The sequence below is a fragment of the Grus americana genome, chromosome 3 (genome assembly GCF_028858705.1).
Source record: "Grus americana isolate bGruAme1 chromosome 3, bGruAme1.mat, whole genome shotgun sequence".
Classification (NCBI taxonomy): domain Eukaryota; kingdom Metazoa; phylum Chordata; class Aves; order Gruiformes; family Gruidae; genus Grus; species Grus americana.
Window position 1 is genome coordinate 2,609,362 of NC_072854.1, and position 24,661 is coordinate 2,634,022.

The 24,661-nt window shown below is 39.7% G+C and overlaps 1 protein-coding gene across 3 annotated transcripts in view; it reads right to left on the minus strand.

The window, feature by feature from the left end:
- KIF13B (kinesin family member 13B) overlaps window positions 1-24,661 on the minus strand; it is a 134,310-nt gene that overhangs the window by 19,360 nt on the left and 90,289 nt on the right. The window contains exons 24-38 of one of the 3 annotated variants that reach the window (XM_054819275.1): window positions 24,466-24,598; window positions 23,272-23,418; window positions 20,774-20,803; window positions 18,842-18,941; window positions 18,383-18,509; window positions 16,827-16,882; window positions 15,401-15,525; window positions 14,086-14,262; window positions 12,396-12,488; window positions 11,282-11,434; window positions 10,245-10,322; window positions 9,566-9,619; window positions 8,584-8,604; window positions 1,252-1,369; window positions 146-279 (exon numbers count right to left, since the gene is read on the minus strand). In XM_054819275.1, coding sequence (XP_054675250.1) covers window positions 146-279; window positions 1,252-1,369; window positions 8,584-8,604; window positions 9,566-9,619; window positions 10,245-10,322; window positions 11,282-11,434; window positions 12,396-12,488; window positions 14,086-14,262; window positions 15,401-15,525; window positions 16,827-16,882; window positions 18,383-18,509; window positions 18,842-18,941; window positions 20,774-20,803; window positions 23,272-23,418; window positions 24,466-24,598 — 1,546 coding nt within the window. The remainder of the gene's footprint in view (window positions 1-145; window positions 280-1,251; window positions 1,370-8,583; window positions 8,605-9,565; window positions 9,620-10,244; window positions 10,323-11,281; window positions 11,435-12,395; window positions 12,489-14,085; window positions 14,263-15,400; window positions 15,526-16,826; window positions 16,883-18,382; window positions 18,510-18,841; window positions 18,942-20,773; window positions 20,804-23,271; window positions 23,419-24,465; window positions 24,599-24,661) is intronic. The other 2 variants (XM_054819277.1, XM_054819276.1) reach the window with 2 other exon arrangements.

Below are 24,661 nucleotides of genomic sequence, written 5' to 3' on the forward strand. Positions count from 1 at the left end.
CTGGACAGAATGGAGGGGAAATGCATCACAAGGCTTTACTATGACTAAAAGCTTGGTTTGCACTGCAGCAACACAAAGTAGCACTTTGCCAGAAAGTCTAACAGCACTCACCAATATTACTGCATAGCCGATTTAATTTTTTTACCTGTTGTGCAAGAGGAGAAGTCTGTCTGCCCTTTTTCTCATCTCTAATAGGAAAGAGAGACTTCAGCAGCTTTGGCATCTGAGGCACAAAGGACTTTACAGGATTCAGATAGGAAGCAGCAAGGCTACCAATCCCTGTTGGAAGAATTAAAAAATGAGAACACTTATGCTTTGGGGAAAGGACAAGAAAAAAAAAAACCCAACTCAAACCCCTCTAAAAATATTACGAAACTGTTATCAATTTAGTCTAAGATGACATCTTCCAGCGGTCAAAGCATTAGCCAACGAAAAGCATTGAGTGCTTGCTCCTCCCTTGAAAGGGACACATGAATTCAGGTAGGTCCTAATATCTGTGTCCCTAGTATACAGGAAATTTTTTTCATTGCGCGGTGTGAAAAAACTTGTTGTTTGCAATTGGAAATATAAAATGCTTTATAACTTGCAGAAGCAGGGGGAAAAAAGAAACATAATTGAAAAGGGATGTCCATACAGCACACAATTTTAACGACAACTACAAAACTTACTAGAAACAAAAGATGAGAAGATCCAAGTTAAGAAAAAAAGGTTAGGGGGCATTCAACTCTCCTTAGTCACACTGCCATTTTTTTCTACACCACTCCCCTTGAGAAAACCTAGTCAGACATACAAAACATCACTACTATACATCTCTGCGCTCTCAGTTACACATTAGGCACATCAGCTGCAAAATAATCCATCCAATGCCAGCGTTGCTTATTTTCTAAACCATGAGCAGCCTTACTGTCTTCTTTGCTGGTTTACTCACATAACAAATAGCAGTTTCTGAGCCCAGCTAACTTCTGGCTTTAGAAATTGAGCTCCTGAGATAAGACTGCATCTTCAGACAACTTTAACCAGGTGGCATTTAGCAGAACTAGTACCAGAGTTAAAGTCTAGTTGGAATAAACTGGAGTCTGAGTAGCTTTGTCACAACTGCTAAATATTCACATAGAGGGAACTGCATGAACATTGGTCTGGAAAAGTTTCTGTGCATCCCTGAAAGCAGCTCAGCTTTATCTGACGTTCAGGAGTTGGGGTAACTTCACTCCATTTTTAGGCAAGTTGTCTCAGCGTTCGGAAAGCCCTTACCCGGATCAGGAGAGTGGTTTTGCTGTCTAGAGTCTGGCAGAGAGGTACGAGATGGACTAATGCCTCTACTGGAATTTGTGGCACCTTGGGATACATCTTGCTGACTCTCCCATCGGCCCTAGGGGAAAAAAAAGAAAAAAGGTTGTGTTTTTCAAAGTTAGCACACCAGGAAGAGTACAGCAATCCTTGCATACCGTGCCAGCCTGCACAGCCCCTTTGCAAAGTTCAGAATGCAGGGCGCTGAGGAAAGACCCGTCCCCAGAGGCACTTTTAGTTAAACACCCAGTCCTGGAAAGATAAGCACCCTCAGCATCAAGGCACAGAAAAAGTCCACTTAAGAGATTTTAAAGCTGTATTTCATTCAATTGTGCAGCTGTGTTTTGGAAGTGGAGTACATTACAACCAGGTGAAAATAAAATAGTACTGTCTGCCCGAAACTCCTGAATATTTTGCATTATCTACTGTGGAAGCATTCGTGAGTGAAGTCTGGATGTAGAGTGTCAGAGGGAAGGGGTGAGGACAGACAGAGCTCTAAACAAGAAAAGAAATAGGATCTTAGACCTAAAAGCTGGACATTAGTGCCTGGCGTCAGAGAACGGATGAGCTGATCAGATCAAGAGGAAGCAACTATAGTACTGCAATTTTTCTAACAGCCTGGAAAAGAGAGAGATGGAATACACAACAACAAGCTGCGGATACCAGGAGCCAAGAAAAAGATTAAGTAAAAACAAGTTGGAGTTTTGGCACGGTTAGTGAAGATGAAACATGGTGATTTTCAGACCTGCGAGAGCCTGAGTGTAGACGAGGTGGGAAGAAGCGGTGACTGAGAAGGCAGTAGGGCCATCTGCCTTCTCAAGGCCCCAGGGTTCTCTAGTTGGGTTTTCACATGGATCCCAAGGGAGGTACACACTGTTCTGCACGTGGGGTGCGATTTTGCTCACTTTTACAAAGGTCCACTGTGGTTTCGCATCTTCCATCTCAACCTTATGGGTCAGAGACTGCCTCAATGACAAAGTCTCTTGGCTAACAGTCTCCAAGCTAGTACTTCACACCAGTGCACGAGTGTCAAGAATCTATGTGGCCAAATTGGTTTTTCCTAACTTTATCATCTTGACATGTAAAACAGTTTACAGATTTGTCTGCAACGATTACATTAAATGACCGGCCAGAGGGTGTGTCTGCTGAAAGTTTCATGTGGATACAAGACAGTGCATTGCTTCACCAAACCGAGCACCACGTTAGGTGTGCAGAGCTGACAGGTAGGCACTGAAAGCCACCTGGCTGTCCTGCACCCTCCTGACACGGGCACACTCGCAATGCCTGTCAGAGCGGTCTCAATGTCTTGTGGAAAAGCGTTGTCCTGTTCAGGTAGCAGAGTGCCCTCGGGACTACAAGCTTGCAAAGCTTCACCTTTCCAGAAACAGAGGTTGCAAAGGCAGGATGGTGCAGCCAAACCTATATAAATTGAAGTCTGATCCCACTTCTGGTAAAGAGTTATGCTATGATTAGTACAATAACTGTACTCGTCTGGATTATATTGTATCTGAATCTTGCTTGTTCTTTTAAAAGACACAACAGAAAGAGAACTACTTTCACAACAAGATGGTACAGTGAAGACACTACAAAGGAGTCACAAGGGATGGATAGACCTGCTACATCCCAGATGACAAGTTTTATCTATTTTTTTCCTGGGGGAAGAAGGGGAAATGTGCCTTTTCAAGAAGCTTCACGCTGTTGGATGCAAGGAAATAATCCGACCTTGAACAGAAAAATGACAGGCAGCTAAACTAATCTTAACTGTAACTTGAAGTCATGAATGTTTCACAAATAATAAATAAGCCAGGATAGGAGGAATAGATTTCTCCAATGGGTTGAAGGTCACACTGAGCAGCCCAGAGCAAAAATCGTTTCCATTTGGATCTATAAGCTAGTCCCACAGAAGCTCTCCTGCTTTGAATAGCAAGTAACTTGTACTTTGGCAGAGCAGCACCCATCTTCAGACCTCTACTAGCTGACCTCTGCATTATCAGATGTAGAGACAAGAGGTGCAGTTCCTGTGAAGTAACATTTGGGATACCTAAAGACTAACGGATGTCTGAGTTGACTGGAGGCAGCCATCCTGAATGTCAAAACTGATGCAACCCAGGCTGGGACTAGCAGTAATACCAGGGGTTTGTTTAGTCTTGTATTTTTGAGGACTTTGGTGTTTAAGCCCTTCTTGAAAGCTTCCTGCTCTATCAGCATGGATGACAGAGCTGTTCTACCCATACCTTAAGCCCCCAACTTAAACATTATCTTTGACCTGCAACTCATTTATGTCTTACACACATCAAAAAGTCATGCCTGTGTCTGGAAAATTCCACAAAATGCTTCTATGAAACAGTCTTTCCTGTTCCACTCCCCAGAAACTCTTGTTCAGGCTTTTGCTGTCTTGGGTTTCAACTAGTGCAGGTTTCTTTCAGGTGGCCTTGCCGCACGCAGTCTTGACCCACTTATATCCATCCAAAATACTGCTTCAGACTGCTCTCTTATCCTGCCATTTTGATCATTTCACGTGCTGCAGCAGACATTGAAAGCCAGCATGGAAACAGCCAACGACTTCAGTCTATGGACAAACTATATTCCCCTTCAGGATGTGAAATGTTTCCTGAAGTCTCCTTTTCTGGCTCCCACTGACAGGTTAGTTTGCAGGAGGAGTCAAAATGTGAGAAAAGAGTTCATACTCTATCCAGATGAGGAAAATATCTCAGTGTAATTCAGTATTTTTTGGATGTGCTAGCTCAGTGGTGCTGAAGAAGTTTAAAAAAAATAAAAATAGAAGACTATTTGGTGGGAAGTAGTCACAAGATTGAAACAATCTTGAAATAGTTTGGTTTTGTTGCCTTCTGGTCTGGTCTGCCATCAGCCCAGTAGATGTTGGCGTTAGGTTAAGAAAAACAGCTATGGAAGAGTGCAAAGCATCTGAAGGCCGCTTTTCTGGAGGACATAACAAAGCTTGATTAGTGTTGCTTTTGGATCTTAGGATAATGATCCACTTAAATGGATAAAGGTGACATGTCTTACTAATTTGTATCTATAGGCCAAGTGTAAGTGCTTCTGGAGACCACGGAGACATAAGAAACAAAGACTATTACGGGAAAGTTTTCTAGCTTACTAGAACAGTGATTCAATGTAGGTAAGGAGCAACTGAATCATTTTATGAATCACAATTTGTTGAGTCAGAAGTGCCCTTCATTGACTGTTCCAACAAAAATAATTTCAGGCAAGTATCTTGACTTTCTAGACCTTTTTGGAGAATGATGAAAAAAAATGGAGTAGGTAAGAAACAGTGCAAACCATTTTCAGAATATTCATCTTGTACAGAAAGAATGGCAACGTTTAGTGACTTTTTCCTTAGGAAAAGCCTTTTTTTGTAGGATCTTTAGGAAATTTTGCTTCAGCCTTGATATAATGGATGACTACATTTTCTATGTAATTTTAAATATTTTGCCAGGTTAAATAAAATGAAGGTCCTGAGAACAGGAATGTGCACTTCAGAAAAGGATTGGTCTGGCCATATACTTAAGGCATGCTGAGTTTCTAAATAACACTTGCTTTGGAGAGAGCAGAAAGATCATCATTTTAGACTGAAGGTCAGATTTGTTGGGGGTAAAGTGAGCCTCAACTCCGAGATGACAGCAAACCATTAAAAAGTAGGTAAATCAGGGCAACAGGTGGAGTAACATTTGCAAAAGAAAATACTGGAGACAACTGAAAGGGTCAACTGTTGTGCGAAGAATCTGCAGAGGCAAAAGATAGTTCATGAATGATTGATTTTACTAAGCTGGATTGAAAGGTAACCCATCTCCATCTCATAAAAAGAAAAAAAAAAGAATTATTAACTATATTAACTTGATGAAGTTCCCAAGTTTCAGATATGCATGTTATACAGCACTCTCACATGATTGCTTTGTGCATTCACTAACTGAAACACTTAAACTTTAAGTCTAGAAATTGGTATTATTTAAGTGCTGTGAATCTTTCCTCTATCAAGAAGGGTGATGAGAGAAAGGAAGGAAGCTTGTAAATCATTTGCCCAGAGGAGCCATCATTTCATGAATACATTTGGTCCCTGCCAAGTGACCAAACAGAGGTCAAGTGACTTAATTTAACAAATCAAAAATAGCCACTAGAAGAATGCATATCCCTTAAAGTATTTTGATACAGAGCTGTTTAGAAAGTGTTTTATTTCTAGAATACTTTTTCCTTTTTCTCCTCTGCCTTCCCTTCTTTCACACATCCTCCACAAAAAACACCAGGGAATTTATATCAGGTCAGCACCGACATGCACAAAATCTTTAGAGCAAATATGGGAGATCACTACCTAAGTCATCTGCAGGCTTTACCTGACAACAATTCTTTTCTTGAAGTTGACAGACCATTAAAATGCTGCCACTGGGTAAGAGAAATGAATAGTTCTTGCGTTTTATTATTTTAGCAGTTCAGAAAAGGCTTAGGAAAAGGTGACCATGTAGCACTTAAATATAAGCATACGACTGGGACAAAAGGCACTTGGTTCTCACGAACAGCAAGGTTATTCAAATTGATCTACATGGTATCAATTTGGTGAAAAAACTGGTGCCCAGTAAAACCTGAAGGTTAAGTGGCACAATCATGTCTTACGTGGCTTTTGAACTCCAAACTACTGGACCTTTGGGAAAGGAAGGATGACTGTCAAAGGGGTTGTTGGGCATTGAGGTTGTTCAGCCTGGAGAAGAGAAGGCTCCAGGGAGACCTTAGAGCACCTTCCAGTCCCTAAAGGGGCTACAGGAAAGCTGGAGAGGGACTGGTGACAAGGACAAGGGGGAATGGCCTGAAGCTGAAGGAGGGGAGATTTAGATTAGATATTAGGAAGAAATGTTTTACAATGATGGTATACAGGTTTCCCAGATGCCCCATCCCTGGAAACATTCAAGGTCAGGTTGGATGGGGCTTTGGGCAACCTGATCTCGTTGAAGATGTCCCTGCTCATGGCAGAGGGTTAGACTAAATGAGCTTTAAAGGTCCCTTCCAACCCAAACCATCCTGTGATTCTATGAAAGACAGAACAGCTATTGTGCAAAGACATTTTAAGAACAGCTCAAGAAATTTTTCATCAGTATGTGATTATAGTCTGAAGAAGACCTGTAAAACAAGTCAGAGGTGTCTTCCTTTCTTTGTGCACCTGTTCATCCAGTTTAAGTCAACTGAATTTTTAAACTGCCAATGCAAACACCCTGGAATGTAAAAATCCAGCTCCGTATCTTATATCACCACTAAGACTCTACTTCTGCATCACCTGACATGTGCTGATGTGCAAGATGAAATAAAACTCATCTCACTCTCCCGTAACCATATCTGGAGAGATAACAGGAGTAAAAATTGGCTTTTTCTCATTTAAGCAAGAAGATATAACTTAGAACTGAGACCAAATGCAGTCCTGTTAACACAATATGAAACATCTGTAAGATTGTATTCTGAAGTAAATTTAGAAGGCACCTCCTTGCCTTCTCAGCCAGTTAAGTAGCTTAATCTTATGAGTTATTATTAAAAAAACAAACCCCAATGGTGACTTAAATATTTCACATGAATGCATATCTCGGTGTGAGAGTCATCCTGCTCTTTGGAAGCTCTCTGTGGTGTCAGTACACAGAGACATTCTTCAATGTTTTTTCAGGATGTGCCAAACCCACACTGCTGCTCCAATCCTGGAGAAAGACTTTTCTAGCTCTTCATGGGGGTGTGACGTTTGTAGTAAAGAAGATTCAACTATGGCTAGAAGATGAATCCGGGTCCTAATTCTGGACACTTCCAATCTGCCTGTTTTATTTGCACCAACACCATCTTCACTTCTTGTTCTAACTTGTTTAATATTCTTGTTTACAGGGGAATGAGTCCTGGCTATTCACAGTGCTGAAGAATGAAGCACAGTCCACATTCATAACATTACCAGAATGAATGGTGCTTTACATACAGGAATGAGACTCAAGAGCCCTTTCCGCAAAGCTAAAAATCCATGGTAAAGACAGCAGGAATGCAAGGAATAATAATGTTAAAATTAGAGAGAAAAATGAATGGAATAAAAGTTAAGGAGAGGAATATTCTGAAATGGCAGGGGGGTTGGAACTAGAAGATCCTTTCCAACCCAACCCATTTGGTGATTCTAAATGTGTTGAAGGCTTCCGCTAATACTAAAATATGCAGGCTTGACAGATCAGTTCTGCACCCAATTCAGGATGCCATTACTATCCTGTGACTGATGGTTCTTATTATAGTCACTTGTTAACAAAACCAAATTCCTGGTAAAATAACGATGTGTGACTGCTGGAGAAGACTTCTTTTTCACTAAATTTCTTTGCAAGTGACAAAGGCATCTAACTTAGCTGAAACTCTGCATATCAAGCCATTCTCAGACCTTTATGCTAAAACAGGACTGCTATCACCAGTGTGCTTTATGATGTCTATGTGCTATAAGAACATTTAAGAATTTGTTTAACATTTTTGTGATTAAAAATGTTCATCTCCCTATGGAAACTGAACCAGAGATCCATTCAAAACCAGAAATTTCTAACAGGGGAGTTTGCACCCCCCATGTCCTGAGTAACAAGTGCCTTGAAACGAAGCACGCTGCAAGCAAGGAGGTAAGCCACGCGATCTCAGCACCACGTTGTAACAGTACAGTGTGTTTGTCAGTGATGACGTCAACCATGGTGAAGAGCTGCAAAACCTCATGCAAGCCACGACCAATTAACTCTGGTACAACTAAGGGGGCAAACAGTCATTCCTCTGAAAGCGTTAACATGATACGAAGGATAAACATGCATTCCATTGGCCCAGTATTAATTTAAAAATCCTTCTTTCATAGAAATTAAGAGATGTTAACACTGAACTATCCGAAGCCATAAAGCCTAAGAGAAATTTGGAAGAATCTCCTCTCCAGGCTAATGTGCACATGACTGGCATATATTTGCTTGCTTTCATGTCTATTTTTTTTTTTTTTAAGCTGAGATGGGGCCATTTCTGAAATAACTTCACCCTGTCCAAAGAGCTGTGAGAAATGGCATTAAATAGCTATAGCTCTGTAACAAACCATAAGAAGCACCCAAGAAGGAGAAAGTTCTCTCATTTGTACCAGTTTCACACTGCATTAAGACAGGCTTTTCAATGGAAAAACTCATTTGCTGTGTACTATGCAAATGAGACGCCACCAGCCGCATCTTCAAAGCAGGAAGTAAAAGCGTTTAAGTGAGCAAAATAAACTTTATAGTGAGATAAAATTATTATCCCACTCATTAGGTGGACCTAATGCATTACCTCTGCTGGGACCTTTGGACTCTGAAACATGCAGTGAGAGAAATCATTGAGGGGAAGGGAGGAGAAAAAACAGAAATTATTAAGAACTCTGGTCTTTAATTTTTGCTTCAAAACCCTACAATATTGCAACATCCCACAGTTCTCTCCAAATAGAAGTTGCTATAAGCACTTTATCACCTGCACATATTTTAGCATTCTCTCCATGGATCAGATGTAGCAGATTTAGCAACCAATGCTAGAGCACTACATCAAAATTCTATTATTCCGTGCAACTGCAATATGCATTAAAATGCCTTGTCACCACTAGATTCTCCTTTTTAAAATGACTACACGCTCGCTGGGAAGAATATCTATCAGGAGAAGACCCTTCAGTTTATCTAGGCTTTGGAAAATAAGTTCAAATTTGATCTTTCACTTTTTAAAGAAATAGTTTTGATCTATACTTTTATTTTAAGGAGTGTAAGGGGCTGAATTATCGCCCCACCGCAAGCTTAAAACTGCTGGTTTCCATCTGAAGGTCAGAGACTCTCTTCATAGGCCTGTATTCTGTCCTAGAGGTGGACCCGACCTTACACGTGAAATTTGTCCCTTACCCAGAATGTTTGCATCCACCCAAGGTGAAAGCTTTGGAGGAGCTCTGAAGCTTGACAATGAGAAAATTTCCTGAGAAGCACACTCCTGTGTGATGAATGGCTACGTTTAATCTCGTCTGCTCAGCTCAGGTCTGCCGTTGTACATCCCACAGCGGCTGGCAGCAGCGCTCTATGACTGATGATGGCCAGGGAACTTTCCCAGAGAGCACAAGTGTAGCACATCTAAAGCTAGTATGTCCTAGGAACAGTCCCGAGGACACAAGAGCACATGGGTGTGCTCCATCTTTCACAGATGTTTCCCACTTACGCCCCTGTAACTGGGATAGTGTAAGTCACTGTAGCTACCTTTTTTCTACAGAAGATTTCCCAAGAGACCTTCAGATACTTACCCGGTTACTGCTCAGGTTATAAGGGAGTGCTAAATCTTGGCGGCTTCCAGAAAGCTGAAATAGTTAAGGCAAGCAGAATTATTTCTTAATAAAAACTTAAACAACTGGTAAGTATGCCTCTTGGCAAACATGAGGAAGGGTGAAAAGAAATCATTTTGCAGTTAAAGCAGAACTGAAATCCAAGACATGAAAGGTGAAATCCTGACTATTGACCTGGAAGGAGCCAGAATTTGCTAAGTTTGATTACCAGTTCTACCAAAGCATTTCATTCCAAATTTTGGACAACGGAAGTCTCATCTCTCTTCCGCACTAAACAGGAAAAGACAGTGTCCCTACAACACTGTTACAAAGTTTAAGTTCAGTAAATACTTGTAACTTGTTTTCAAATCTTCTAGAGAAAAAGAAAAAACAAATCTTCAACTTTATAGCTACCAGTGTTCCAAAAAAAAAAAAAAAAAAAAAGGCATAAGTTCTTTTCATATTGCATTTTCAGATGAGTATGTGCAGGTTTGTCTCTGCTTAGTGATTTACGTGCTCACGAATAGCACGGATAAATAGAAGGGTCAACCAGAAGGAAATTTATTGCTCTGCTCCATGACTCCGGCATCATAGGGACCTGTAAGCGCAAGACTGGACTGCTGCCCTAAATAGGATGCCAATGCCAGCATGGAATACTCACCCGATTCACGTTGGGAGAGCTCAGGCTCCTGCGGTAGAGTTTTCCTTTTCCCATTAGCTGCTCTTTTACAGCAACTTCCTGCCAATCACAGAGAAGCAAAACAAAGAAAATACGCTTGTTTTGCAAGAATCCAAGCTCCAATCATCCCAGTATAGTTTTGTCTATACATGAAAAATGTTTCTAAACAGCTTTATTGCACAGGCTCCTGTCTGTAAAGTCTATTGTCATCTAAAACTTGCACGTAACGTGGCTAGAAACGTAGGAGTGGATAAACTTTAACATACATGTTTTCCAGCTAGTTCTGATTCTAGTAGATGACTGTTACAGAAGCAAATTCTAAGAGTCCCTTTCCTAGTTGAGCTCCTATTTTAATCCTTTAAACTAATTATATATGACAAGGAACTTGTTTTCAATACTTAGAGTGCATCACATTTCACCAATAATTTATAGTGGGCAGGCACATACTCTAGCTTGTTTTGCATAACTTTCTTTTGTGCTTGCATAATTTATATCCAGAAGAATAATTTTCAATAAATGTTTCTCTCTCCTTTTTTTTTCCTGGTAAACAGATCAAGTTACAGTACTTAAGATTAACCCAAGCAATGTCTTATTTATTGACAGAACGGGTTTGGTTACTTCAAGGCAGAATATGGGCAAAATGACAAGGATTCTGCTAGCAACTTTGGAAACTATTACTAAAGTCCAAGCTTCAGAAAACAAAAGCTAATGCCACACAACTACTTTTTCAGAACCATAATTAGCAATGCACAGTCTTAAAAACAAGCCAAGGATCCCATAATGGCGCATTTAACATAAAGCTCCCAGTCCCATCCATCCATATCGCAGGTACTTGAGTGAGAACATCTCTGCATTTGCTTCTTTGGATGTTTGCCACACACACACTTTGTGAGGCTGAGGTATGCACCGAAGCGGTGTTTTTGGTTTGTTCACCATTGTACACACTTACGAGAACATTTGCATCGCCACACACTATTCTCGGCAAGCATATTCTGTCTGCTACAGCCTTAAAAACAGACCTGGCGCAGACGATCCAAGGTGAGAATGTTCTCCACAGCCAGCACGCTCCGCAAGTACTTCTCAATATAAGCTTCAGAGTCAGCTGAAGCTGCATCTTCAACATTTGCTGCCATTCTGGCTAATGCCTCCCGCTCTTCAGCTCCTTGAGCATCCTAGGAAGATGAAAAGAAATGACATCCTTTTAAAATAAAATTAAAATAAAAAATTAAAAAAATCTCCCCTGTCAGTCCTGAAGAAAATGCATTTTTAAAACATGCAAGGCAGAGTCAACGTTGTCTGTCTTAAGCTCAGGGGCGGATTCAGACGTCTTGTTGGGGATTTCTAAATATAGGCCTCATTACATTGAAGAAACTTGTGCCACGTGAACTGCATGGGTGTTCCTACCGCTGTCACGGACAGCTCAAACTATACGTGGTCACTGTCCTTTTGGTTTTGGGCTTTTTTTGAGTGTCTTACAGTGAGACATTGCCATTGATTAGCAAAAGGGCTGCATTCAGATATTTTAGAATTAAAAAGTGCTCAAACACATCCAGGGCGTTATTTATTCTGTGAGGAAAACAAAATGTCGAGTGACTTGCAAGAAAAAAAATAGAACATTGCTCGAGAAACATTTCACTGCAGTGCTAAATACAGCAGAACATAAAAGACAGAGTCAGGCAGCAATCAGACTTTTGGCTCTTCATGTGTTAATGTTTTTACAAGTGCTCTGATAGAGCATCTGTTTGGAAGGAAAGGATTAGCATCTAACTAGGCACATGCTCAGGAATCAAGACATGCATAAAGACATGGCTTAGAAAATGCCAGTTTGTTATTTTTTACATATTCTCATGCTCCCTACATTAAGCACTTCACCTACCCATCTCTACTCCCCTTTTTCTCTCTCTTTAAAAATGGTTCTTTCAAGGACCTGAGCAAATAGATGCTCACTCAACAAAATGCATAGTGACACTGATAACACATAGGTTGCTGCTAAGTCACAGCATGTAAAGAAATGCGCTTAATCTTTTATAAGAACCATGGTTTATGCTTGCAGCAGCAAGAGCTAGCATACTCAAAACAAGGGAAAAAATTAGAGGGTCTTAGCAATTTGAGACACTCTGATTCCTTATTTACCTCTGGAATATTTGAGACTATCTCAAAAGTGACACCACAGCCAGGAATGGAACTTCGGTGAGACATTCTTCGGAGGAAACTCTGTGCAAATCCCTGTGGGAAGACAAAAAAAAAAAAAAAAAAAAAAAAGCAAATATTTTTTGCTTTAAGGAAAACACGGTTGAACATATCTCAACTAATGTAAATATAGTTTACAAAGAAAGAAGTCCAAACCCAAGAGACTAGTCAACAAATATGTAAGAGTCAAAAATTTTAACTTGGAGACAAATCATTTGCTTGTCTGTATTTTAGATACAGAGAAAGAATTAACTTCCTTCATTCCAAGGTGACTGCTTAACCAGCACACAAAGCATTTGCTTGTTCTAGAGGGTGGAGGTTTTTTTTTTTTTTTGGTAGAGCCCTAGGTGACTTGTCTTGAATATTGACAAGTAGAGGCATTAAATTCTTGACCAAAGAGATCGTTATGAAGAATGATTTAAGGGGGCATGGTCATTGTTTATGCTGACTTGGCGCCTTGCAGGGTTAAGAACTGGACTGTTGAATTAATGCAGAGATGAGTCATTCAAAGATGCTGCTGAGACGAACACCCAGGAAAGGTTATTGACAAGGATTTTTAGAAACCTAGCAAGGAAGCCAAAGATTCCGTGTTGAATAAAAGTAAAAACCATCATTGACTAAATCTGTAGAAAACAGAATTGATGAAGACTTAACACAACTGTAATTATTGGCAGGCTCAATTTACCTATTGAATACACTCTTCCATTCTATATGACAAAAAATTCACTGTTCCCTTTCTGAGAAAAAGCTTTTGCCTCATCGAAGCACCAAGAACTGTAGTTCTTCTATTCCTAGCACTAAAAGCGGTTTTGAGTTGCCTACAGGGTTTCTGGGTGTGACCACACCTCTTCTGCTCTTGCTTCAGATTTTAACTACAGATGTGCAAACAGAATAACAATTCGGGCTTTCTGCTTTGTCATTACCACTGCTAGGGGAAGCTGGATTCTGAGACAATGCTGAACAAACTCTTCCTTACCATCTTTCTCAAGAATTAAATATTTTTCAGGACATGATGCTGTAAATGGAATGACAACCTTCTGCTTTCCATTTATCAAACATCCTGCTCTCACCTACCCAGTATCCTAAGAGCACAAGCTAACTGGAAAACATAAAAGACCAGGAGTAATTGACTTTGACAAATTACACAAGGGGACCTCTGCTCCAACTACTGCTAGTTTATCTCTAAGTATCTGGATGCATAAACAAAAATGGATAGCGAACGCACTACAGGAGGAGGGAAACACACAAGTTTCTTCTGATGCACAGTTTTTGCAAAACACAACCTCCAACCTCATGAGAAGTTAACTCTTTCTAGTTTTTCCACTGACTGGGGACAAAGCACTTAGCGGTTAATAGAAATAGTACTGAGTCTCTCATACTTAGATGCCATTGAGCCTTTAAAAAACCCCTGCATTATCATCCACAATATAAAAGAGTCTATGAAAATTATTTGGCAGTTTAAAGTCTCCATGCATGCCATTGATACGGTGCTTCCACTCAGGCAGAGGTGAAGGTAGATAAAAGAAAATAAGAGTCATAGCAGCAGCATATTGCACAAATCACAGCCTTCCCCTCTTCAAGCTGTGATAAACACGGGGCAGAGCAAAAGTGTGAAGGATTATAAAAGATATACCTGTCTGCCGTAGACGTTAACACAAATGCGCTTGCGTAACACCAACTGCATTTCTGCAGGATGGCTGAGCTGGACAGTGGCTCTCACAATAAGGTAAACTCTTTCATCTGCTGCTGTTCCTTTACTGAGCTGGATACAGTCGTGGACTGTGGAATCCCATGAGGCTTCTGCTTTCACCTGCAAAGGAAAAAAAAAATGTATCCTCTAATAAGCATAATTAGGTGTATAATTAACTGTAATTAATTAAGCATAATTATCAAAAATACATAATACATAAATTTTGAGAGTCAGCTTCTCCATTTCACTCCCTATGAAGAAAAATCCCTGCACTTTAGAAGAGGCCATTTAAAAATCAAGATGAGTTTGCCAGATAAAGACATTGAGATTAAAAATGCCAACTTGCTCAAACTCTGGAACATTTCCTCTTGATAAAAAAAAAGATCTTTGAATACCCAGGATCATTGCAAATAAATTATAAAATATGCAGAACTACAGAACCATTTGGCCTAATTTATTAAGATAAACCAGAGCGCAACAGAGATTGCAGTGAAAATCTTCCACCATACCACACAAACTCTCCCATCTGTATTTGAGAAACAACTTTGATGAAACATTACTAGCAATACAGCAAAAGCTGGAATTTCTCTTCTTGAATGTTAAAATCTAAGTATCACTGAAGATTTAAATGGTTTATGTTCAAGCCATGAGAAAAACGGCCTGGTAGCCATCTTTCCAGACTTTAAAAGCAAAACAGAACAAAAAAACTACCGAAACCATCAGGAATAAAGCTCCTCGAAAAATATAAAAAGAAATAAGTTTCAGGGTAACAAGTAAAATTTAAAGGTAATAAAATAAATCAGAGATTATTCAAAACCCAATAGCAAAAAATTATAAACCTACAATTGTACAGTTGTAAAACTATGAGCTGTGTGGCAAAATGGAGCGCAACGGATGTAACAAGGCAGAGGTAAATATGTTATCGGGAGCAACAGCGAAGGTTGTTTGGGTTTTCAGCTGGGGGCTCCCATAGTCTAATTTGCTCAGGGGGGTGGTTTTGGTTTTTTAAACATGAACTCAGAATCTCAAGCTTCTGTAATGCTTGGAATTAGACGAAGGAAGATCCCTGAGTTTTATTATTTTCCAAATCATGGTTATGCTCCTAGCAAATATTCCTTGAAAACACAAAGTCAATCATATAAGAAACAAGCGTTGTATCCTTTGTATGCCATCTTTGATGCATTTTCACATCTGAATATATTAAGAGAACAATTAAAAGACTCCTAAACTAAATATACTGGTCTCTATCTCTGCTTACCTCACTATCATGATGCTTCACGATCTGCAGTTCGAAGAATTCCTCCTCCTCTTCTGCAACAAGAGTAGCATCCCAGCCACCAGCTTCTGGGTCATCAAGGTTATCTTGGGAACTGAAGTCATCAGCTAGAAACAAAAGCGAACACAGAAGGTGAGGAGACACAAAGCAATTACCCTTTTTAAGAACATCCCGCAAGTCATGAATTCACATTTGCATCACTAACTGCCAGCTTAAACTCTACCTACATAAGAAAAGCTCCTCCAATTGTTCCACTTCAAAAAGGATCCCTTTTCTATACAGAAAGCTGCACAAAGATTTGGGGACACAGACTCAGGGTGCCTTATCCAGTCCTCCATTGTGCGGGAATCTCCCCCGGTTGTAAAGATCCCCTCCTTGCCCACAGGCGTATTTTCAGCTCTCCTGCTCAATCACACTGAGTACATTGCTACGTTGGCATTCGTTAGGTGGTATGGGGGGTTTTTTTAAAAACTAAAGATAAGCTGCTGGTTCTACAACTAAAAACGTAGCACATTTAGATCAAGATTAAACAACCTGTTTTTTGAGAAGAAGCTCAACCTGTTCTGGCTCCAGTCCCTCACCATGAATGAATTATTAACTAGCTCCTCTCTGAAGCCATCTGATATATCAACGTGCTTTCTGAGGTGAACAAACCATAAATGTAAACAGCACTGCAGCAAATACCTCCTCCAACAGGCAACCTGCCACCTCCCCACTCTCACCTGATCCTTCTAATCCGAGCATTAACCCTCTTTTAAACATCTTAACAAGGATTTGTTCAACTGATTGGGCGCTGCTGGCTCTCTGGACTACTTTGGGGTTGCCACTTTCTGGGCTACAATTTGCCATCTTTGGTAGAATATCTGACAAAGACATTGTTCAAACTGGATCTTGTATTTGAATGCATTGAAACATATATTGTTTAAAGAAACACGATCACGCTCTGTAAAACTAACTTGAGCTTATCATGCCATGCTTTTTCAATATGCAGACATTATTACCAGTGACTCCACATTTTCTTCTGTGTCATCAGTAAAGAAATTCTAGGATATAGCATCAGTGCTATATCCTTGTGAGACCTCAGAAAGAACATTCCCAACAATAATTTTTAATTTACACTGGCTCCTGCTGTTCACTCCCTTAGATGTACTCATTCTACTATTTCTATTTTATTTATTAAATATCTGCAAAATATCGGGATTATTAATACCTACGGTTCCTTCTATATAAAATGCTGTGCATTGCGAAACATTAAACAATATGTTTCAGTGAAAAAAATGCACTCTCAAATCAATCTACCTGCCATTCCAGGCATTTCTTCATTTTATGAGCTTGCTTAAATTCTATAATGGCATCAGTTGTACAAAATTTGTTTCAAAGTACTCTGTCATTTTAAGAACCAACTTACCATTCAAGTCAAGGAAAATAACAGGAATGTGAGTTTCCATACCAGGCACAGGGGTCCTAAAATGTAAGACAGGGACAATGGCAGCTTTTAAACTAACGCAGATTTACCCAGCACACGTACCTTATGATACAAGCCCACAGTAAATTACATTCTAAGCCAGACCATTGATAACCTTGGCAAACAGCTTTATTTTAATTCACTGTTGCAGATTCAGAGACTCAACTGAATTGGTATTTCTTTTATACCAACTCTCTTACAATTATTATATCCGTTGACCTCTGCTTTCAGAAATGTTTTCTCCCTTTAAAATGCTAATAGCAAAATTAAGTTTATTTACTCTGACACAGACATTTATTAAATGCAAACCCCTCTGCATTAGTGATGGCAGCAGAATTAAGTGTCTGAAAATCCAAGTTTCTACCCTAACATCAATGTTGCCACAATACACCGTTGTTACTCTTTCTTGTAAAACATCAAAAGCTGCCATACAAGGCATGTCTTCCAAATAATGGAAGAAAGGGTAACAGAGGTGGCAGTCTGTTTTTAAAATGAACTATTCCGTGGCCTAGCACTTTTAAGCTACACAACATTCATAAGGTACTAAAAATGTAATATGAAGCACAAAAGACTTTAAGACTCCTTGTTGCAACCTTAGCTGTGAAAAAGGCTGTAGCATCTCATGACAATCTTGGATTTGATGATTTTTGTGGTGAACAAGAGCAGGCTGGAGTCATATGCAATATATAAGAAGCTTGAATCATACTGAACATTTCCTCTGGTGCAAATGTGCTCAAAACAGACTCTTCCTCAAGTAAGTTTCCTGCAGCTCCACTCTTTTCAAACCTAGTCAAACACTTTGATGGGACAATTGATGTATTTCCAACAAACATTTGCCATTTTTATGTTTCAGAAGTACTAGCTTTAACAAACTTCAGCTTAAAACTCCATGACACCCAATTTCATCAATAAATATTGTTAGAGGTTTGCTCAGAAAAAAATTTCAGAAAGTTGAAAGCAACTTAAAGACAAGAGGTTTGAAGTGAAACAACCTTGCTTCCTTATCTGTTGTTGTTACTTACAGCTGCTACAGTGCAGCAATCTCTGTAGTTTACTATTTTTAATGTTTAGAAAATTACATGGAACACTTGCTGACTAAACAGACTTTGTGCTCAAACCAGGAGTGCAACAAAATGCTCCTGTAGATGCAGTTTTATTATGATGGAGCAGCCTTTTAAGTGAATGAACTAGGTAATTAACATATTAGTTAATTTTTTTAAATGGTAAGTGCAGTGGTAATAAATATCGATTCTGTTTTTTTAGAAGGTCATAATTACACCCTGATCAATAATAGTATCGTTTACTAAATAGCATTTCTGGATTTCAGATACACAGCCTAATAAAATAATTTATGCAAGAGGCCTAATTTTAACAACTTTGCTCATACAGCACACAGAGGCCAGATTAAGGAAAGCAAAAAATGGCAACAATCCAAGCCAGGACCAGGTCGTGCATCATTTTTTACATTCGTTCTTGCATATGGCAATGTATGTTCGTACCACTCCGCTGGAGCTCCAGGGATGCCACTGCCAGCCGAAGGAACCATTACAGCATTCCTTTCTTCAGTGAGCGTTAGCCTCATCTCTAAAAGCTGCGCCTCCCGATCTGCATCATCTTCTGTTTTATCTGGAGAAGCAGGATGTCAGTCAGGACAACAGAGAGTATTTCTTACTCGTGGCCTTTATCACGTGTCGATGATCTTACACCATCCATAATAGAATAAATCCCACTCTGCTCAGAAATTCAACGCACAAAGAAGAAACACGCAGTATACAAGAAAAACAAGCAATTTTATATAGGCTTCTCTAGTTTCATTGAAAGCAAATTACTGGTGAGTTCAGAGATTCATCTCTCCATTAACTTCTTTTCTAAATTATACAATATATTCAGATAAAAAGCATGCACGCACGTGTGTCTCAACCTATCTCTATTGTTCCCTTTAATAGCATTTTGCTTACCAGGCTTCCCAACGAGTTTTTGCAATTGCTGATCGAGATACTCCTGACGCTTTGTTAAGGCACATAGCCACTTCCGACGGAGCCTCTCCAAATCCCTATCCTGGAAAGGGGAAAGTATTCATGTTAAATATTGACCCAGGAAAACCAACATTTCCTATTTGTGGCTTACACATTTCCTTAACCCTTCTACTCATCCTGTACCCAAGAAGCAGGTAAGAAAGACAGAGTAGAACTCTAAGAAATCACTTAGCTCTTCTCTATTGTTCTCTTTTGCACAGGACAATAGAAACACAGAATAGCTGAGGTTGGAAGTGACCTCTGGAGATTGTCTAGTCCAACCCCGCTCTGTGCTCAAAGCAAGGTCAACTACAGCAGCTTGCTCAGGGCTGCGTTCAGTTGGGATTTTAATATCTCCAAGGACGGAAAGTCCACAACCTCTCTGGGCAACCTGTTCCACCACCACAGTAAAAAAAAATAAAGTGTCTTATGTTGAAGCGGAGACTCATTGTCTTTTGTCCTTTCACTGGATACCACTGAGAAGAGCCTGGGTCTGACTTCTTAACTCCTTCCCATTTACATAGACAAGATCCAGCCAGAGCCTCTTCTTCTCCTTGAGGCTAAACAACCCCAGCTCTCTTAGCCTTTCTTCACAGGTCCAAACCCTTAACTTCCCACAGCTCATTTGAAGTATTTTTGTTTGCCAGCCTGAGGCATCTCTTCTTCTCCAGCTGTTATTCTGTACTACCCAGCTGAACAAGCTTCAGTTTACACAGCATCTTTGCCCCCAAACTAGTCTAAAACTCACTAACCATTACCTTGTGGCAAAGCTGGAAACCCCAGTCCTTATCCGTGACTTCCCATTTACACCCAGCGTTTAGCAGTCTCATCTTAGGAATCCATCCCTGCCCCACATCATGTCGCTGCCCCTAGTTATGGCATTTGCAACTGAGCCTTTCAAAATATTTTTTCTTAAGTGCTCATGTCCTTCAAAAAAACCCCTCCGTGTCCTTAAGAACATTCAGTTCATTTGCCTCTGGTGTAGAAATGCTCAGAAATGATGACTGATACTCTATGTGCAGCATGTTGGGTGCCACAAAGATAAGCTCTGGGATGCCTTCAGGCAAGCCCCTTTCATGGCAACAGCAGTTCCGATTCATTTCACATCAAACTATAACAAATACTTTGTCAAGAAAAAAATGGCTGGATGCAAGACTATAAACTAGAGTTGTATTACTCACTCGCAGACCCCTACAAGTATGCTGGAATTTGTTAGAGAGCATTAAACCTAAATCTCTGGTTGCTCACATTACACAAGGTTGAGATCCATGATGACGATGACGTGCTTTTGTTAAAGTTATATTTTTCACCTTCTTGTGAGTATCACAGATATTGTACATCATCAGTTTGCCTTTAAGGCTCACATTACTGACATTACATACAAAAAAACCAGTGTGCTGATTTCAGTTGTTTTACCACTGCTGTCTTAGGGCTCCAGGAACAGAATCCTCCTTGCTCGCCCAAGGGTTGATTACTATGCAGTACACTCCAGCACTCACACATAGCACATTCATGAAGTATTTTGACTGCATCTTTCAACACTGCCATGTCTGTTCTTGTTCTTAATGAGCACAATCTCAATCTAACCACAGTTTGTCAAGAAGGAAGACTTCTTCCCCCAAAACCGAAAAGCAATTGGATCTTGTTTTGGAAATAAACATTAAGGCACCCTCTTCTTTCCCTTCCACCTCTCTAATCCACCATATGGCTTTGTAGCATAACAATCTATGCAATTCTTAAGCTTTTAGTCTCTTCAGAAGACAGGTTCTCTGCATATCCAACCAGCAGAGCAAAGATAAAATGCTGATCCTCCTCTAACATGTTTTAATCTGAAAATGTCTGAGTTTGTAAAAAGAGAGAATTCAAAATTTTTACCTGATAACTGTCCATTTCATCGTCTTCTTCCTAGGCCAAAACATGCAAAACCATGTCATTAATTTTTGTTGATAGCAGGAAACACATTGAATGCAAAAGGTGTAACTATTTTAGCAATATTACACAAAAGTCTGAGCTCAGCAATGGTATGATCATAGAATTAAAACACAGTGACATCCCAAAGATTTTCTGCTATCAGCTCATCTAAACACTAACTAGAACAATCCAACAATTATAATGGAAAAATGACACAGAAATATAACTATTAGAAATCTTCATAATTAGAAGCAAGTGGAATACTTATATTGACCAAAGAAATAGGAGTTATCGCAAAGCAACTTGAAACCTGCTAATCCTGGACAGCAAAGAAAAATGTGCTGGTTTACCTGTAAGAGTTACGTAGGACTGTTACAGCAAGCACAAAAAATCAAAGTCTGGCATAAAGGATTTGAGGTAAGCTTGCTGTAGCATTTAGAGGACAAAAATTGTAAATGTCTAAGCCAATTGTTAGGGAATTAGAATAACTGCATCTGCCACACCAGGAGTCGCAATGTAGACCTTCGACATTTTGATTTCCATTATTTTCTGATGGGAGACACCACCTTTCATCCTCGACATTCATCACAAGCACAGCCACTTGCAATGAGTGTAAGCAGAACTGCCGCTCCTGCGCAGTGAATGGAAAAGCAATGAGGGCTCCAAGCCTCACCGAGTTATTACTTATCTATTTAAGTAACAACCAGTCACTGGAGTTTATTTCTGTATCTTAATATTGAAAGCAAAAACTTACTTAAGCTATAATTAAAAAATCATATAAAAGAGGCATCTTCTTAGTTTAAGGTCTTTAGAAAAATCTTTCACATTCCATAGATACAGATTTACTTCAGATAGAGAAATACTAATAAGGGGACTAAAAATCCAGGTGCTCAAGTCAGAAGGCTATTGTAAGCAACAGGACTAATAAAACCTGGTTTCCAATAGCCCCTTCCCATGTGGGTTACCAGTGTCAGACACAATTCTCTCTCAAGTGGAGCTTAAGTCTTTCTTCTGGAAAGAACTTACTCTTTTGTGGATTGCCAGCTCTGTTGGATACGGTTAAAACTGGTTGACAGATAAATTCACTAGGGAAGAAATGGCACAAGACAGACAGGATGCTCACCTGGGACTTGTCCTTGTGCAAAACAGGCTAAAAGGGGCACGTGTATGTTGTGGGTGCGTAACAGCTTGCAAGTAAAATTTGCAAGGAATCAATCATTCTGTCTCAGGAGAGATGAGTCTCTTAAGAAACTTGCTCCATTTAGGAGAGAAACAACAGTTTACTTGCTTTATAGGACGTGGGTATCGGGGACTGCTGTGACAGAAAGGCAGGTAGAAAGCCTGCAGGCAGAGTCTCTAGCAGAAGTATAACGGGGAATAAAAGCAATAATCTGCCCAGGATGCTGCCGAAAAGTGAGATCTCTGCAAAGGTGGAAAAAATTCCCCTTTTTGTGCTCCTGACACATGAGGGGCAAGGGATTGCTGAGGTTAGGAGACAACAAAAAATCAACTACTTCGGACCTCACAAAGGGAAAAACAATAGTGATTAAGCAAAAAAGGGGAGAAGACATGCATTGAATCAGACTCTGTCAACAGAGTAAACATTATGGAAAGCTGGGAGATGTCCCAAGAACTACTTGACATTTAGTTGGCCTTGTCTCAAGCAGGGCAGCTAATCAAGCAAGCCGAGAGACTTGCTTGTTCTGTTGCACCAGATTTTGGCTTGCTAACTCAGAGAAGTGACTACATTTCAATTTAGCTTTTGGGGGAAAAAGTCAAACTGCACTAGAAACTGATAGAAGCATCTCAGAAAGACAATCCCTAAAACCAGATCCAGATGAGATGCAGTGCTGCTGAGGTTGTCAAACAACTAGCCAACATATACTATGGGTCAACAATTGGCTCATATAATCCTAACATTTGTAACTCAATGCTATTTGAATGTATGTTCCGTTGATTTATTTTAATTTGAATAGTTACTTAAAATTGCTGCCATATGTAATATTTGAAGTAAAATCTACTGGACAAACTCCTAATGAATTTTAGAAACTTTGGCATTTTCTTCTTTGAATGGTGTGTTAAGGCTGTGCTGCTTTTAAGGACAGGAAAAAAAAAACCCAAACCAGAAGAGACACAGAAGATAGTCTTACAAATATTATTTTTGCCATATAAAGTGATTTTTGATTAAGAGGAAGGTCTTCCACAACACCTTCTGAAAAACAAAGGTTTAGATTTAAACTATCCCAAATAATCCCTAAAACCACTATCAAAGCAATTCTGACAAGTCTTCCTGACATTGCTTTATAGGTTTAAGAAGCAGGTTCAAAAAATATCCCACCAAACCAAACTAAAACTTGAAATGAATGGAGTTGCCTCCAACTACAACAAACTTAGGACATCGGTTTATTCTTTTACATGTCTTGGGAATAGCCGTGGGTGACAGGAAGCATTCAGACTCTTACCTGATAAATTTCAGGTATTTTTTGTGACTTGGCATGTTTTATTTGAACACAGCCAATGCCAACAGATAATATTGATTCCTCCATCAGTGGTAAGGTCCCAGATTCCTGCACAGATCTCACTTCAACCTGAATTCGTCGAGATTGCCCCTGCCCAAAAGAACAATTTGAAATGCTTGGAAAAAAACCCAGAATATAAAATGCTGAAAGCTTAATGACAGAGAGACCTCTACTGGCAGTCATTTGCAAGCAACATGATATTTTTATTTTGTGAAGAACAAAGTGGTGAGTACTGCAATCGCAATGGCCCAGTGTTCAAGAGATACCCCTTCTGTTGCAAGGATTTATGTTTACAGGATTTATGTATTTACAGAGGGGAGAAAAAAAAAAAAAAGTTCAGCATTCAGCAACTCCCCAGTTTACTCTTCTGGAGGGTTTCCAAAACATACACTTACAGGATTTTATTTTTAATACTTCTTAAGGCAGAAAATAGGATCTCTTTCCCATGTACGAAGGAAGAGAGAAAATAGTCTAATTTGGTGAGCTACTGGAATTTCAGTGAATTTTTCTTGACTCTGGTCTCCTTGACTGAAAATTCTTATCCACTGGTGCTATTGGTGCAGCAAAGTAACTGTTCTTTAGTAAAACCCACAGGGGAAAATTTCAAAAAAAAAAAAAAATTAAAAAATCAAAGGAGTTGGGGAGTTCAGAGGTGCAGCCTGTATCTAACTTTTACTGATTCATAGTGTTCTCTAGGCAATAGCTTATCACTTAAAAATGTTAACTACTCAGTTAAGCATTAACAATTTAATGCAGGTAGAATTCAAAGAACAAAGGAGTGGCTGGCTGGAAGGATCAAATAAAGGGGAATTCCGGACCTCTTTAAAAAATAATTAAGTTCAGTCGAGACTCATGTCCTTTCTACCAGGGGCTGTCACAGAACTGGGAACAGAACATAGCAAAGAGATTACAGGTAAGCCTTTGATCACCTTTACACCTCAGCTTACACACACTGGCAGTCTCACAAAACACAGAGGGACTCCACTGTCTTCCCCTTTACATCTGTTTTACACAATATCGTATTTTATGTCTAAGCTTGACAGTTCCTTGGACACCATCCCTTTAGCATACAAAACAGAAGCTTCTTAGCTTTCCGCAGGCTCTTTTCACAGCTGAAATCCTGACATGGCACCTTACCTGCCTGAGCTGGAAGATGCCTCCTGTGCACACATCCTTGGCAGGAGTCACCTCAACTGGGCAGTATTCCCCATTCTCATTCAGCTCTAGAATTTGAACCCAGAGTTCTACTTTTCGGGTTACTTCACTCCACCTGCAAAAAATGTCAAATACTGTTTTGATTTTTTTCCCCCTCGCCTCTAAAGAAAAAGAAAGA